An 18,143-nucleotide genomic window follows, 5' to 3' on the forward strand; every position below is an offset into this window, starting at 1 on the left:
TTCGTGTGTCTATGGGTTTTTACGCTTTGAACAATAAACCTGACTAAAGCATACCTCTGCTGGTGACTTCTGTTTTCCTATGACTAATAAATACAAATTATTTCGTTCGGAATACAACTTACACGGGTCTTAAAACAAAAGACTGACCCAAATAATACACTTTCACACACACGCACATTTTGAAGAATGGATAAACTACTGAACAGATCCAATTTCTGCCAGCAAGTGTTTGTAAATTATAGCAGATTTACTGAATGCACATCCATAATAGAATACCATGTAAAGATTGCAACAGAGTCTGATACTGATTTTAAAAAAGCCTTTGCATATGCACCCTATACATCTGATAAATGTTAATGTTTTATTATGACTCTGTGATGTCTTTCAAAAACAGAACTTTAGTCTGCAAGTAGAAATGGGCAACATGCAAACATATTTGTGAATGACACCATGATTTTCTCATTGTCATTTTATTGTAAATTCCTCTGAAATATGTCACGAATTCAAGCTACCTGAGCAGGCAGCAAGGCAAATGTATTCAGGCTCTCCATCCATATATATTATACAACAAGATTACTGGGTTATAAACTTATATTTACATGAACACCTGAAACAGAAACATGTGTTTAAGCTAACATTACGGCACAGAAAAGCAGAGTTTTCTATCATGGAGCTGGAGTTTGTGCTGGCGGGGCGTCAGCTCCACTGGAGGAGGCGGAGATGTTGAGCTCCTGAAGTTTTTCTGATAAGGTCGTCTCCCCCTCCAGGCCGAGTGGAAGGTCAGCCAGGGGCTCCACAAACTCAGTTCCTGCAACGCTCTTTCCTGTCAGTGGGTCGACCACCCGACCTACTTTATACACTATCTCAGCCAGTTCATGCTTCACATGTTTGGACCTGGCCTCAGGCAGAGCCTTGAGAAGGACGATATCTCCCACAGTGCACTGTCGCAAAGCATCATGGGCAAAGTAAGTCTTCCGCTTGTTGTAGTACTATGAAGAAGAGAAGATATCATTCGACTTATTTAAATACATAGTCACTGCAGAGCAATCAATCATCAGTCGGAAAATGAATAACATTTGGTTGTACACAATGAAGTTGATCATGTACTACATGTGGCTACAGGTAGTCAATTAATAATTTTTGTTGAATTTCAATTACTAATGAGATTATTAAGCAAAGTGGGCAAATTAATATGTTCTTGGCCACTTGCAATATTTCAGCAAAATTATGAGTTTAACAGCTGATAAGTGTGAGTAATTATTATTCATCAAATAATGGTAAATACTCAAATAATGGCAAATGCACAAGTTTCTGCAGTGATAAGTGATGCCTTACAATTGATTGCATAGTCCGACCGCAAACCATTGGGATGTGTTCAATTTATAATAATATGAAACAGAAAGGAGCAGCATTTGTGAAGCTGTAAACAATAAGTCTTTGGTAATTATACTCGATAAAAGAGGAAACCAATTTAATTAACCTTGTGAGTGGAATCAGTTTATGTAATTCATGAATTAGTTTCCAATCAACTAATCAAGTACCAGTAATATAATTTCATTATTAGTTTTATAAGTTAGGTCACTTCAACACTAAGATAACTTCTAACATCTTAAAAGTGCAGTGTTTACAAGTGTTATCTCTATCTCTCTGAAACTATGGGCTGAGACACAGTAGTCGTAAAAGTAGTAGTGGTCTAATTAACAGTAATGCTAGCTGTAGCTGCTACGGTAGTGGCTGTTTGAAATTAGGGGAAGCTCTAAATCTCCTCTCAATCAGAACTTTTCAGTCTTCTCTTACAGCAAAACATATATCCATAGCTTACAGTTGTTTGTGTAATACAAATGTACGACTGAATTATACACTGATACACTGAGTATATGTATAGCATATTTTGCTGAAGGAAAAAAATACTTTTCTGGAAAAACATATCAATGTTTCCTAAACTAGGCCCTGAAAAAAAGTATCATTTTGGCATCGGTACCATTCAGGCATCATAGTGGCACCAGTATCCTCCTTAACCTCCTGTGGGCACTTTATGTGTTTTCATGTGACGGAATAAAATAGCGGGGAAATATATAAGAGAAACAGCCAAATTGACTCCATTTTTGGCCTCCCCTTGTTTGGGAAGTGGCTATGCAACATCCATGCCACCTGTCCCTCCTGTATGTATAAGCAGTGAATGAACACTTAACACTGTAACAATGTTAAAAGGTTCACCTTGAGTAGGTAAGGGTCCAGCACCAGCCTAGTGACTCTCACTTTGGCAGTTTTGTACATCTTGGTCCCTATTACTCTGCCGATGATCCATTTGGCATGGACTGATGCCTGCTTGACCGACATTCTGGACAGCACTATTCAACCCTGTAGTACAGAAGACCAAGAAGATTTTACATTTTGTCCCTAGCCATTGTCTGACACATGGCAATCAGCTGAGGGCTAAGCTCCTCTTTTGTGAACTGATTGTTATATCACAATAACTGGCCTCTATCCAGTGGTGGTAGAAGTATTCAGATCATTTAGTACCAATACCAGAATATAAAAGTACTCCATTACAGGTAAATGTTTTGCATTAAAAATCGTTCTTAAGTAAAAGTACAGAAGTGTTATGCAGTAAAATGACCCATATTATCATAATATATAGTATATTATATTATTAGATATTTAATACTGATACAGGGGTCGGGCCCCTGCAAAGAGTCACCAGATAAATATGAGCAGTCATGACATGATTTATGGGAGAGAAAAGACGTTCTCATACATATATATGTTTTCAGTTTTTGGACTTTTCTCAATTTATTATTTTTTAATTATTATTTTATTCTATGTTGTTTTTGTTTTTTTGTACTGTACTGTATCATTTTACTGTTTTGGGTCCAAAAGAGTTACTGAGAAGTTTTAGAGGGGAAATGTAACAACTCAGACAAAAAAAAAAGTTTTTAAACCACCAATACATTTTATAAGATCATCATATTTGTTTTGTAAAACCTTGTCTAAAAACTAATAATTTTACCTCTTCAGATAAATGTAGTGGAGTAAAATGCACACTATTTCCCTCTGAAACGTTGTCGAGTAGAAGTAGAAGTAAGTTAAAATGAAAAAACTCAAGCACAAGTCGCATGAAATTGTACCTCAGTACAGCACTTGAGTAAATCTACTTCGTTACTTTCCACCCCTTTCTCTAGCAGCTTGAATTTACTGCGATTTTTAACCTTAAAATTGACCCTTTGCGTTGACTATTACACTACCAGTACAAACATCGGTATAAAGGGACACTTTGCAGTACCATTTACAGTAACGTCATCTACGTTTCAGGTTGTAAATAAAAGCAGGATGACATGAGAAGACAAACAGCCGCTGCATTTAGCCTCAATGCGGCTTTAACTTCACAGCATTCACACAAAAGCAGCAGCTACAAGCTACGCCGACTTTATTTGACATCAACACAGATTATCATTAAACGTAGGATGCAAAAAATAAACTCACCGATTCTGTTAGATAAGAAAAACTTGAAAAGGTCAAAAATTACTCAGCGGCGGAGCTCCTCCATGCTGCTCCGGTCGGCTTGTTTTGATGACGTCAACGACGGCTAGTAACGAGGTACAGTATGTGGCGCGAAGCTGATAGCGTTTTTTTTTTTTTTTGGAATGAATTAATTTATTTTGATAAAATTAATTGTAGCTTAACTGCACTTTTAACTTGTGACGCATTTAATGTTGCTATAGAGCAAATCGACTTCCCTTACTGATAGCGACGTTTGTTATTGTCAAGCAAAGAAGTCCTTACAGTCACAGTTAACTTCAAGTGAAGTTGTGGTACCCCATGAGCAGAAGTTAGATACTGCTAACTAAGAATAACACAATGGACTGAAACTAAATGCAGTATTTAAGTTAAGTTGTAGCCAAGTTAACCGTGCCTTCTAACCATTTCCGAGCCAAGCCAACTATTTTATTGTATACTTACTGTTTATTTTGTTGATGCTGTTGAACCAACTGTTTATGACCAATGCGTCTTGAGAACCAAGAAAATGACATTTTCATTTTGGCCACAAGATGGTAGCAGAGAAACAGAGAGTAGAGAAGAAAAAGAGAAGCGAAGAGAAGAGACTTTAATGTTACTTGTTAAGAAATTTGGTGGCAAAAAACTAAAAGGTAAGCATGAAGACAAAATAATATAAACATTTATTATAGCAACGAGACAGGTGTAATGGATTCTTGCCATGTTGCAGCCTGTGTGCTACTGGCACTGAGCTGTGGATGGTTCTCCTCGGTTTAACTGATGTCAACAGGGCTGCATGGGAGACACGAAGGGCTGTGAAAACATGTCCACCCTAGAGGAGAACGGAGGGGACAACAAAAAACAGAACAACATCAAAAGTCATAACGGCGCCAAAACGTTAAAAAAGTTAAGTTAGTAAGAGTCTGGACACGAGACCGAAGACATGTCTGTGAGAGTTCAGACAAATGTGCACAGATTTGTCCTGATGCTACTAAGTACTCAGAATAAAATAAACTGGTAGTAAGGAAGCTGAGAGGACCCTTGGTTGCAGTATCTTTTTTTTTTTTTTAATCTTTTACTCCTGCTATTTCAGGATTGTGAGTAAATCCTATTATCCCAGCATAGCAAAGTGTTTTTTTCAAGATTTAACAGATGATTTGATCTGATAACATAAGATCTAGGAGATCCCATTATTGATCAGTACTTCAGAGAGCAGCGCATTATTATAACCTGTCAGAGCTCTCTGACGTTAAGAAGACCGAGCACCTACAGCTGTGCTTGCAACTCTTTGGGGTTGTACTTTGGGCACAGCAGTGCTTTTAGCTAAACGTTAATGCCAGCACGTCAACATGCTCACAATGACAATGCTAACGTGCTGATATTTAACAGGCATCATGTTTACCATGTTCACAATCTTAATTTGCAGGTTAGCATGCTAATCGTTACTAATTAGCAGTAAACACAAAGTACAGCTGAGGCAGGAATGTCTGTAGTTTTGAAACTGAAATGTTGATCTGACGATGGCACTAGAGAAAAAGTCAGGGGATGGCAAAAGTCAGTAGGGTTTATAAATTGAGATCGTGAATGTCTGGGCAAAATTTCACTACTTTGTTGAGATATTTCAATCCGGACCAAAGTGGTGTACCGGGCCGACATTTCCATCCCTAGAGCCAAAAGTCTCACAGGATCACTGAAATACATTTCCCTGTGAGAGTTTTCTCATTGAATGAGGAAGAATCATTTGAAGGAAGTGATAAAATGTTCTTGTTATCATGAAATAACAATATTTGTGATGAGATAATTATCCTGTTATCTTTAGAATATCAGCTTTTGATTTCTTGACAAATTATTATGAGAAAACGACTCATGATCTTGAGATAACAGGATTTTAAAAAAATCGCATCCTTTGACATCCGTATGGTGGAATATTGTCAATCCTCTATTAATTCTTGTGTCTACTATGATATCGATTCCTTTATGCCAGACTTCTGTAAAAGGACCACAAAATTAACAATACACTATCCAGCTATTTGGCAACGATAATAGCTCTTCTGGATCTCCACTCAAGCAGATGTAAGTGGGAGAGATTAACATAGATGCATTCATACCACAACGTTAACAGTCTTGTCCCTGAGTAGGAATTGGCTGTGGCTCAGAACCAACCACAAGCAGACCGATCTGGTCTTAATCAGGGCCATGCTGTAGTAAAGCACAGGTCTGGGTCTCTGTTTCCCATTTAAGGCAGTGCAGCGTTGGTATACCTCTGCCAGAATTACAGCATTAGACAACTTTAGTCTCCTTCATACAAGAACACTGAGACAATTCACATAGTATCAACTGTTTTCATACTGTTCCCTGTTAAATGTGTTCTCTCTCTACAAATGCTGCAAGGCTAAACTGATCATCAGAGCAGAGGTGATGCATATGCTGGCTCCCACCACAGCCATCTTTCTATAACATCTAGGGACTATATGGTGCATATGGAACTATAGAATAGAAAGTCTGTTTTATTGCACTCTTATGATGTAAATAATCACAGCAACAGCTCCACTATAAGGTGTGCCGCTTATCAAATTCGTGGTCGAGCCTGCAAGTGCAGATCACGTGGTATCAATGGCCATATTACAATATTTACCCAAAGATAATGACGTTCATACCTAATTGCAAATGCAGCCAGTGTTTTTATATATGAGAGAGCTGAAATGGTCAGTTATCAGCTGTGAATCATGTGAAACCATGGCTGCCGTGACATAAGACAGAGGCCTGATAGCACGTAGACTGTTTGATTACAGATGTATGTTTTCTATGATAACATACTGACCTCTTAATCAGCAAGTTTTATATTTTCTGATTAACGCGCTCCACTAATGTTGGCCTACAACATCTTGTGTAAGTTACCGGTCCCCAGATATGACATTTTTCAATAGATTAGACTATTTAGCTAGAGTGTTTGTGTATGACTTTGACCAAGCCTATCACTGAATTATAATCCGCCTTTGGGACCTGTGCATGGGTTCATTTTAAAGCTGGGAATAGTTGAGCGATTGTAGTGTGGAAATACTGGGAAGATTTGGTTATTAGAGAATGTTTTGCTGTTTTCAGAGTTTAAAAAAAAGCCACAATTTCCCACAATCTGAAGGTTGCACAGGGATATGGGGCTTTTTTTTTTTCTTTTTCTTGAAATGAGTCTTCCAAACAGCACCTCTTCCCAGGCCGCGCACTACTCCCACCAAACTCTACTAATGAAATGCCTTACAGATACAGTAGTTATGGTTAAGGTTAGGGCCATGGTCGGGTTTGCTTGAAACAAAGTAGGTCATACAATGTGTCTTTTGACCATGTCTAAAGGGAAAAGTTTTTATACCTGTTCCGACTGGTATTAACCGAAGGCAGAGCGAAAAGCACTCCATCCTAGCTTCCTCCTGGCTACATCTCACCGGCACCCTGACCTCTTCAGGAACTCTGTGTCTTTTGCATGTGTCTTTATAGTCTCAACAAGCAAATTTACAACTGGGGACAAGGGAGCACACAATCAGACAGTCTCTCCTCGATGGCCTTCATGGTGTGGCACTTGTTGTACACAGCCCCTCCTCTCCTGCTGTCGGAAAAGTTGGTTTCAGATGCTGCTAGACGACCTGACAAGCACTTTGTTTTAAGCATGCCGAGGCCTTTACTGTTGACTGATTCCGCTTTGCATTTTAAAGCTTTGCATGCAGCCTGAAAGGAAGGTCTAACAGGTTGATAATTAAGGGCAAAAAAAAAAAAAAAAAATCACCTTAAGATGTTCTAACATCCCCCCCAAAAAACTGACTGTAGATCAGGCAAATCACATAAGATTAAAACTGAGAAGATCCAACAGATCCTAAAAGACTGACATTCATATTTAGATAGTGCCGAGGTTCAATCAATCAGGGGACATCTAAAGCCTGGCAGGTATCTGGAGGATTTACCTTTCAACGAAGAGCAATGAGTTTGCCCGTTAGGCCCAGTATTTTGTGTTGGGGAATAAACATTGCTTAAGGACTCAATAATTATGGCAATTCCTTTGAAAATCACAGAATACGATTGAGATTTGAGCAGCCGCCTTGACTGAGGCCTCATCATCCTGAAAAAATATGCACAAAAACATGTTTAATAGATATAATACAGTCTGGACCCGGACATCTTTTCCGTCTATTCTTCTCTTTTTTTTTATGTGGCTGATAAGTTTATTCATTGCAACCTTTTTGTGCAGTCGGTGAAAACAACAAGGTCCGCCAGTCTCTGCCTCATTCGGCTTCCAGCAGCGAGGGTTAAAAGTTGAAAGCGAGATAGCGCACTGGTGGCAGCAAGAACCGCGGAAGGGCGAGGCACGGCGAACAGGAAAAAACTTGGCAGTGCGAACATTTGTGGTCGATGTGAAAGGGCAGTGAGTGATAGACTGCCAGGCTAATGTGTTTGTTTTCACGGTGGATTGACTGGAGGGTTAATGAAAGTGTTCCCCTTTTGGGCTGGAGCCAAGATTTAAACAGAGCTGGTGGTGACAACCATCTCTGCCTAATCATCAGGGCCCCGTCTGTCTCTGACTATCTGTGCACTTTCCCTCATCTTTCGTTCGCCTTGCTAAAGTTACCGTTTAAGGGTTGCTTCAACCTCAGTTACTGATGATTTGCCTTTGAGACGAGCGGTGGCACGTGGCAAATTAGTCATGTTGTCTTAACTGAGAGTTCACAAAGCCACACAGCTAAAGCAACATGTTTGCCATGCCGGAATACGCGAACACTTGCTTTGTGGTTCTAGTTTGATTACGGTGTTCTGTTCCTTTTAGGCCTTTTACAGTATACAGAATACTCGCTGTATTCAGTTATGTGGCCTACTGTATGAGTTATTTCTCAAGTTCACTTTCATGCATCAATAGTAGACAATTCCAACACGCAATATATTTAACTCACACTTGATGTATACTTCTCTAAATACTGCAATGAGGTGGTATACAGAGCTACTGTGAATGTAAACCATGGTCTGCTGCACCACCCCTATCTGGTTGTTGGTGGTAATAATCCCATAATCTTGGTTCAGGTCCAACAATCATCAACAGACATGAAGAAGTTGAAGTTTATTACATGCCCAGATCTTCGCCCTCTGCGAAGATCTGGGAGATCTGGGCTCAACTGAAGCACGTACTGTTTCTGTGAGAGCCACAGGATGGCTTTATAAAGCTTGTCCCAGTGAGCTCTGATAAACCTTCACACGCATGCAGGCTTAACGGACACTTGGGCACTGCTGGCAGTTCATGGAAACATGTATCACAAGTAGGCACTTGACTACAACTAAATACTGCAAGTGTTTGGGTGCAATATTAGAACGGAGCTAAAATACTGCTGAGTGGTATTTGAGGCTTTAACCTTTTTGATTTTAAACTGTTGATTGGAGCGTGAATAAAAGACTTTCAATAAATATTTTTGGTCGCCAAAGTCAACCCTGTAGTATCTTCCAGAGTCCAGAGTCAAACTGTGGGATTTACTGTAAATCCCAAGTGTCGTCTGAGATTTCGACGACACTGGGATTTCCTGTTATTTTGCTGGTCATTCTGACAATTGTAACAAGCTTTCTCATAAGCCTGAATTCATGACCAAGCCATGCTGTCAGGAGGAATTTTAAAACACTCTTTATCTGAGTTTTGTAAACTATTTCAAGGACTGACTGACTCATTCTGAATCTGTTCAGTCTCCTCAAAAGATTAAGCATTTGTGTGTATTTCTCGAAGATATGGTTAATATTTTAAGAGATGCTAAATCAGCTGTCCAGAACTGCACCAAGATGTGTGAGTCTTTCTACAGTTCATTGCTCATCAAGTTCACCTGGCCCCACTGTTAATTTCTCGTTGGCAGAAATAATATTTTTTATCAAATAATATTTTCTTTATTCTTACCAATTTAATGTCCAGTGGGCTAAACCAGGTTCATGCACTACGCTAGGATACTAATAGTTCAGACATGGGTACAATGTATCCCCAATGTTACCCCCCTACATCCAGTACAGGCAGTTATTAAGTCCTCTCATATGTTAAGAAAAAAAACCCCATCCAAGTGGTGCCTGTGCTGTAATGCTCTTGTATTTACGGATCTTTTTAAAATATAGAAGATCGGCAGTCTCTTGGTCCACATATATGATGACTCCTACCTCAGCCACTATTTGACTGAGACAGAGGTGAGAATTCTAACTGTCACTAACCTCCACTCCTCGACACTGACACTTTCACAACATGTGGCATCCTGTCTTTTCCTTGGGCTTCACACCCAACTTCCATCACACAGAGCATTACAAAGTGCAGTTGTGGTATTTTCTCACTCTCCTGCCTCTAACAACATTTGTTGTCATTGCTGATGATAATAATTAAAGGCGACTGTTTAATCCATATTTTGCATGTGAGTGAATGTGAGGGGAATGTGTCACCGTGCTCTGTTTATTTTTTGGTGTGCACAGGCCAGCCGTCTGTGCTCTGACTGACGTGAAACTATTACATCAACACTGAGCTCTGGGTCCTCGGGTAGAGGAGCATAAATCATTTAGCATTAGCCAAAATAATATCAAGCTCTTCTGGATCGCATGCTGAGGAATGAGCCATGCTCTCTGTCTCTTTGTCTACTTTATCTCACTATTGTAGACTCTGTGATGTTGGGAGAGGCATTGATAGAGCACATGTGTTTGCTTTCCAGGAGCAATTCTCTAACACCTCTGAACATTTGGATTTGAATGTAATAAATATAGTTGATGTAGAGGGCATTTAAATGTAGTTGGACCTTTGTTGACTTCCAGCATTGTAGATTTTTGTGTGTTCAGAGTTCTGTTATCACTAATGTTACATTTGTGCAAAGGAGATAGGACTTTCAAGCTCCTCAAAACAAGACATTAACTGGAAAAGAGGACTGAAAAGACACACATAAGTTACATCATGACTTATATTGTCTAACTACAGGTAACTGTGTTGGACAGTGGTGGAAGATGTATTCAGATCCTTTACTGAAAAGTTAAAAGTAATTTGCACTAAAGTCATAATACCACAAAGTACAGATACTCTTACAAGCCAAAGTCCTGCATTCAAGAGTAGTATTATCAGCGAACTGTACTTCAGAGTAAATGGTGCTCATTATGCATAATGGGTCCTTTCAGAGTTTTACATTATTTTACATATATTATCGTACTGGATTATTATTACTGATGCATAAATGCATAAGCCGCACTTTGATTTAGTGTTCGATCCTGGCGGAGATAATTATAACTACTCCATGTTACTGCGTAGCTCCGTCTATGACAAAGCATCATGTTTTATAAGCTAATCATTATTTATGGTCTCATATAAAATCCTAATCATGTAAAATCTTATTCTGTAAGGTAACTGGTAACTGCTGCTGTTCAATACATGTAGTAAGGTAAGAAGTACAATATTTCCAGAAATATTTCCATTACGGTTAAATGTGGAAGAGAGGAAGAATATTAGCATAACATTTAAATACTGGAGTAAAGTACAAGTGGGGTGTTCGGTGGCCTAGTGGTATGGATGTACGGTACACTATGTACAGTAACTGCAACTTTCCTGGTACGATTCAGACCGGGGAGCTTTCATTTTTTAGTATTACAGTTGAATAATTTTTTGCTGTCTCAGGCCTTACGTTTCTACCTCTCACCTGAACTGTGTCCGCATGGTCTAAAATATCTGAGTCAACCTCACCTGCAGCGACGAATATGTATTCGGCTAACGGCGTGAAAAGAGTGAAATACGCACACACTGCAGCGTGTTTCATATACGGTTTGTGGGCAAACGCTAAGTAATCGTGGCTGAGCGGAAGGTGTGAAACCGAGGCAGCTGAGTTATGTCACCATGCATGTAAAAGCACCAGAGTCATGTTCAGTGCCATATGTTCTACCACCAACACACATTAGATATTAAAGTAGGTCATAGGTAACAATATGGTATCACTTTGGCTAATGTGCTGTAAATTAAACATCCAAGTCGGGAGGGATTCAGAGATATTCCCCGGGTGGTGATATCATCTCTTCCTGTCTCCGCTGCCAGCCCCCTGACCTTCTACAGTGCATGTTGTAAGTGAATACTCCCTCTAAATGGAGCATCAAACAATTGGCCCTCTCCAGGCTGCATAATGGGACCCTGTGGCAGAAACACAGGAGATATTCCTGTTTGAGCTGTGTGTCATTCTCCTGAGGAGAGCAAGGAGCGCGAAGCAGGCATGAACCGTAAATCCCTCTGCTATAAGACGCTCTGCCGGCAATATGGTTCATATTTACAATTTATAACTCATGGTCAAACAATTTGATTGGGTTTATGAAGGCTGTCTGCAGCCAAGAACAACTATATGAGAGCGGTGAGAATGAACCAAAACAGTTGTGGGCCGGAGAGCTAAAAAAATGAGCTGAAACGCGATATAGAGCTCCTTAATGCAGAGGGGTGCTACAGGTTCAGGTGCTGATTTTCTTTAGGTTCATAGCTACGAGCAACTCCTTTTACATTGTCATTTGATACTTTGCTCTTATAGAAAAACAGTGATTATAGCCACCTTAATTAATAAAATCATAACTCTTTTTTATAACTGATTACGATGTTCTTTTTTGTGTTTGTGTAGGTGGGCCTTTGGTCGTACAGTATGTATCAAATGTGGAGAAGTGGAGTTAGAGTGAGTTAAAGAAGTTTATTTTGGTACATTTTTTGCCATGCATCTGGCTCACCATTGGAATCCGTTGTAAGAGCTGTAAATCGAAAAAAATTCACAGCTTCATCCTCCGCGAAAGAGCAACATACAAACTTTTCAGAGCCACCTTCGAAGTTTACAAGTATTTGATACTCAAAAGATAGTTTTTCTTTAGGTTAAAGAGTCACTGGGAATCCAAATTCACCTCCACGTAAATCCTTATTATTACACCGACAGAGCATAACATGATTGAATTAAATAGCGATGGAGGCAGAATACCACGGACATTTCCCACAGCGATGTGAGGTCATGGTTTTGGCTTGAAGTCTGCTGGGACACCCAAAGATAATGGAGCCCTATCTCTGAACACATGACAAAAAGACAACTTCAAGTCTCCACTGACTTGTCTGCTCTACAAATACCAGACGAAAAAAATACTCTTACGGAGCAAATTGACAGAGGCAGCCTGTTAGACCCAGATTAGCAATAATTCCTACAGAAAAGTTTAAATTTTTTCATCAAAGCAGCTGGATCATATCGAGCTGTGTAGATATTTCCATTCTGTGCGGTTAAGTATCCGACGTCCATGTTTCTTTGTCTGGTTTTCTGGTATTGACGGCCATTATTATAATCTGCAGGGAAAAGTGGCTGTAGTGGTGTCATGGCAGGCAAATGTTTTATATTCGCAACTTTTCTACCACTCTGACAAACTCTTGTGAAGAAAATCCCTATTTTCTTATTTTTACAGATTGTAACGAAGTACATTGGTTTAAACTGATCTTCAATTTTTTTTTTTTGTGTCCCAACATACGAAAATCTTTAATCTGATTCCTGCTGCAGAAAAGTAGTCCACCAGTTTACAGCAAACAGGGTCTGAATATGTTTCCACTAATGAAAAGTGAAGAGCCAACTTTGAAACCACAGAATATATGTGCCCAAGATGGTATTTTTGTAATTACATGTTTAACATCAACTGAGATCCTACTTCAGACAACTTCTAGAAATTTAAATTTGAAAAAAAACTTCCAAAGAAAAAAAATCATACATGATGAAACATTACAAATCTTTTTTCCAATAATTCAAAAACAAACTGTTTCCAATAACTATCAGCTATGTTTTCACTTTTTCATAACGATGAGGGTAAACAAAATATTAGAAGCACCTATCAGGGTAGCGCAATGGAATTCAACAGCACAACCACCTCCATAGTAACCGTAAAGTTGAATCAGCACCTTTCTAGAACAGTTTCAATAAAAACTGAACATTTTAAGTCTCATGAAGGTTGCATCTATTGCAGCACTGTTGTGTTAAGACTGCCATAGTTTTAGCTAAGCAAAGCTAAGCTATGGCAAAGAGTCTCCAGGGCCACTATTGGCCGTCAGAGTCGTCCCAAAACAACTTCCCCAAGTACACATGTAACACTGAACGTGAAAAACCAAAGTTTCCACCCAACTAAGGCATTCTGTCACCATCTATGATTAATGGCACAGCCGACCAGACTGCTCAGATAGTCTAAAAAAAGATTACAGTAACTTCATTAGTTTTATTTTCTCTCTTGCTTCTAAGAAACTGCCGTCAGCACTGTTCATAGTTTCAGCATTTAGGTCACAGTTTCAGCTGCCAAAATGTCCAAACTCAGTATTTATATCATGGCTGCCTGATTGTGCCTGATTCTATGTATGGTCAGGAGGCGAGGACGTATTGCAGGTATGCGCCACAAGCAGAGCTCATAAATTCTGCTGCCAAAGGCTTGAGTGGCAGCTCAGTCCAATTGTCTCAAGACTTTCTCTCCCCTCCCTCGTTTTCGTTCTCTCTCTCTGCAAAGTGATTAAATTCTCCTGTGGCATTTTGGATAGGATTCAAAGATCAGACACTTTACAGTCATAGCTGTGGCATGCACTGGCAACACACACACACACACACACACACACACACACACACACACACACACACACACACACACACACACACACACACACACACACACACACACACACACACACACACACACACACACACACACACACACACACACACACAGTTAAGCGCTGCACAAACATCCATGTGTAGAAGACAAGTGAGTTTTATGCTCTTAGTCTCAGGGTTCAGACAATCAGACTGGGAGGAGATAATTGTAATTGCTGCATTAAGTCATCTGACAAGCCATGAATCTATTCTGGTAAGCACGAATTTAACCCAGTTTTTGAATCGAGTCATTAGTTACATGACTGCATTTGTTCATTGGCCCCCTTTGGGTTAAAGGCAAACTTTCAAAAGATAACAGCAAATAGGCCAAACGTGTCCCTCTCTGTCCTGCGAAGTCCTTGCACTGTTAATTAAGCATTAACAGTCAGATGCTGTCCCGCTAGAACACACACATGCTAATGTTATGAGAGAGTGGCATCCAAAAAAGACAAAAAAAAACCAAAACAAAGAGTAGGGGACTTTTAAAAACATTTCCATTTAAGTCACTTTTATTGTAATTAATTCACTTAGGGTATTAGCCTTTTATGTAAAGCTATATTTATTTAGTTCACCTGGTTATCCAAATCTACTTATACCGTAGCCTCAACTGTGCATGCAAACGTAAAATCTCACTGCATATGGTCGGGGGGAGCTTTGAAAGACATGATAACACACGTCAAACATGGAGAAACTCCATCAAGAAAGAGCAACAACGGTCACATATCAGACCTCAAAAAGGGATACAGGGATTTCGGGAGGAAGGTAAAGCACGCTGTAAGAGGATAGCTGTTCAACGCCCCAAAACAGAGTAACCGCAAGACTTGTATGTTGTTGCTATGTATGGCAGGATTCAACGTGGAACTGAGGCACAGCTTTTGAGACTCACTTACCAAAACATCAGCTGTATTTTATCTAAATAAAAAGGGTTTGGCATTTCAACATCTGCTGATTGCACACAGCATCCCGGTGAACATGCAGAAACCTCTGAGCAATGAAAAAGCGAACTGGTCTGATGCCATTTCTTTCACCCCTTTATGTCATGAGCTACAACAGCCAACTGACTGATGACAGGAGAAGGTGAAACCTATGATCAGGTGTGTTTTATTCTTATTTCAAATTTTCTTGTACGATTTAGACAGCAATAACCACGCCTATTTACACATGACACAGTCAAAAATCACTGTGAAGATTAACAAGTAGTAATAATAATCTGTATTTATGGAGCACTTCTCTTAAACCATGTTACAGAGTTGGACTGAAGCTGTGGTGGTCCTGCTATATTAGCTACGGGACATTTATTTAGTATCAAGAGTTTCTTATTTCGGTCACATTTGCCTCATTTACACAAGCCTTTTTCTGTATTGTGTTCCTGTCAAAATGTAAGTCTTCTCACAGTAGTAATGACAACAACAGAAGAGAACCCGTAAACAGGTTTCCGTGCCAACCAAAATGTGTCGGCCCAAGTGGGCTGCTGTGCATACGTAATGCATGTGCTGCATGTGAGTAATGCGTTCAGTCTCGCTTCACTGGATGTGATATGGTGAGTGTGTATGGCCATGTGTGATGGACCCAGAGGGCCTGCCACCTGACCATCTCAGCGGTGGTATTTAGATGACATTAATCACGGTGATAAGAAGCTGGCACTTGCAGGCCACTTGGTTGATCAGTTACAGTGAGGCAGAGGAGATGGTGATGCTTCAGTATGACTTAGTACCGCTGAATCAAAAAAGTGAACATCCACCCGCTCTGTTAAAAATGTTCTGTGCTTGTCCTCAGATTTGCACTTAGTCATCCTCAAAAACCAATTCAGTCATCCTCTAATCGTGTGGTTTCACAAGCCATTATGCACCTGTATGTGCTATATTATGTATCATGACAGGCTACTGATCGATGACATACGTATGAGGTTTAATTTATGATCTGGTTGTTATTTCTTATAATCTCGGTGCAGTGAATTTTGACATGACATGTATTCCTTGTGTTGTAATGAAACAAGCATGTTTGCGCAGACATCTGGTGGTCTCATATTGGCTAAATGCTGGACTTCAACCCTGGGCTGCAGCTAAAGATTAAAGAGCATTATTTAAAATTAATCACTACTTTCCGCCTTGTCATCGCAATTTTAAAGAGTTAGTGAAGTTTTAATATGACTTTAGATACTGTAACTGATATCTGTACCATAATACCATTACAGTGATTATCCCAAGTGTGTGTGTTAATGTTTATTAATTCTCTCACTTTGACTGTGAACACGTGTTTCTGTGTCCCTGTGGGTTCTGTCTATGTTTCATCGCTCTGCTGTTAACACCTCTCCCAGAGTGGGTCATCACCCACTCTGGGAGAGGTGAGAGCTCCAAGTGGGCTCTTCATCTGACTGGCCAGTGTCCCTTTGTGTCCATATACTAATGAAACAATATGAGTTTATTCCTGCTGAGACCTGTGCCTGAATTCTAAATAAATGTACTCCTTATTCTGGTTATCTGGTTATCTGTCATCGTCCCTCTTTCACAAAGTGCACTCACACCGACAGTTTGTTTTCTTTGCTCTCAAACCTGCATGAAAACTGTACTTATTAGCATTTTTGTACATAGTTTAAGTCCTCGTGGTCCAATGACGAGTGTAAGGTTTTGGTGGTGGCGAACCCTTACAAACCGGATAAAAGCCAGCGGTGTTGAGGTGTATAGCGTGATGGAACAAGTTTTTAAAAAAGTTCCACAACCCTCATCAACATGTAGCAGGCAAAACAGTCTCACAGATTCCAGCAGCAGAGGTGTCACCCAACCTGACCCCGTCTTTCTGACCATACACTGCTTTCCCACCTGGCACGTATGCTGCACTTATGGTCCCTACCAGCACCATTATACAGTGAAGGGCACATCGACACTCCCACAATAAATTAAGAAAATATATTTAAGATTTAGCCTTACCAATATTTCCATATACAAAATAAAAAAATAGTATTGCATATACAGATTAAACAATAAAGAGAGACTGATTAAGTAGGGGTTCCCAAAATAAAAGCACAACATAACAGAAATGAACTTCCTGTATTAGTCTGTTTTGTCGAAGTTTACACAATCAATGTGCATGTGTGTGTTTTTTTTCCAACCTTAGTGAGGGGGGTTCCTTTCCAGCTGCCTCACAGAGAGCAAAACAGGAATTGAAAACAAAACTGGACTCCAATGTTGCTCATATTCTGGTCAGCACGTTGGTAACCGGTCACCTTGCAGCATGATGGAACCTCTCTGACCTCTTCATGATGTTGTGCCCTCCTCAGTGTTCATACCCTGTAAGAACACGTGGCCAAAAACAGATTACACTGAACATCATGAATCATTTTTACACTAGACTCTCCAGTATGAGTAATTGCTAGCTATCAGATGTCAAGAGTCTGCCTCCTTATGCCTGTTAAATGGTGTGTTTGAGTGCAATTTCCTGTGGCTGGTATAATTATGTCCTCACTGCTCATGAACTCCACTTCAGTTCTCTTGGAAAAGGACCAATAGCGACGTTTTCAGGTTGTGCGACCGAATGCAGAGAGTAGAGGGCGAGACTAACATAGACCACTCCAAACATTCTTTGTGTGAAAATGGCCGTAGACGGCGGCAAACACACTGTATGCTCACTCAACACGCACGCACTTGCTGACTGAATGCTGTCATTACAGACAAGAACAAATCCATGGAGTTGCCCTCCTCCTCATAGTCACATCACCGTACTCATCATCATCTCTCAGGCTGTGACCAATCACAGAGGAACTGCGAAAGCCCCAGAAGACAATAATAGAGGTGAACTGTTTCAGCAGAGGTTGCGTCAGGTTTTCAGTGTGTGAATTCAGAAGTGTAAAATGCTATCTGATCAGACGAGAAGATAGATGAGCCTGCTGTCTAATTGGCCCCCTCTGATGGTGTCAGCGGGGGAATGAGATGATTTCCGTGTCATAGTTTCCCCCATCTGGGTGCCTCTGTCCTGATGTTGTGGTGATGACAGAGAACG

The 18,143-nt window shown here is 40.0% G+C and overlaps 1 protein-coding gene and 1 long non-coding RNA gene across 4 annotated transcripts in view; both read right to left on the minus strand.

The window, feature by feature from the left end:
• Positions 1-454: 454 nt before the first annotated feature.
• Positions 455-4,059, minus strand: mrps17 (mitochondrial ribosomal protein S17). Of its 2 annotated transcripts, none has more exons than XM_040150838.1 (3): positions 3,961-4,059; positions 2,218-2,361; positions 455-989 (listed from the first exon to the last, which is right to left on the minus strand). In XM_040150838.1, the coding sequence occupies exons 2-3, from the start codon at positions 2,338-2,340 to the stop codon at positions 666-668; spliced, it is 447 nt and encodes a 148-aa protein (XP_040006772.1). In that variant the 5' UTR covers positions 2,341-2,361; positions 3,961-4,059; the 3' UTR covers positions 455-665. The 2 variants fall into 2 exon arrangements, with proteins under 2 accessions (XP_040006772.1, XP_040006771.1); XM_040150837.1 differs by lacking the exon at positions 3,961-4,059 and adding an exon at positions 3,484-3,615.
• A 158-nt stretch (positions 4,060-4,217) lies between these two features.
• LOC120802450 overlaps positions 4,218-18,143 on the minus strand; it is a 29,465-nt gene continuing 15,539 nt past the window's right edge. For both annotated transcript variants that reach the window (XR_005709229.1, XR_005709228.1), the window contains exons 5-6: positions 17,257-17,434; positions 4,218-4,327 (exon numbers count right to left, since the gene is read on the minus strand). This is a non-coding gene — a long non-coding RNA (uncharacterized LOC120802450). The remainder of the gene's footprint in view (positions 4,328-17,256; positions 17,435-18,143) is intronic.

This window comes from Xiphias gladius, chromosome 17, assembly GCF_016859285.1.
Source record: "Xiphias gladius isolate SHS-SW01 ecotype Sanya breed wild chromosome 17, ASM1685928v1, whole genome shotgun sequence".
Taxonomy (NCBI): domain Eukaryota; kingdom Metazoa; phylum Chordata; class Actinopteri; order Istiophoriformes; family Xiphiidae; genus Xiphias; species Xiphias gladius.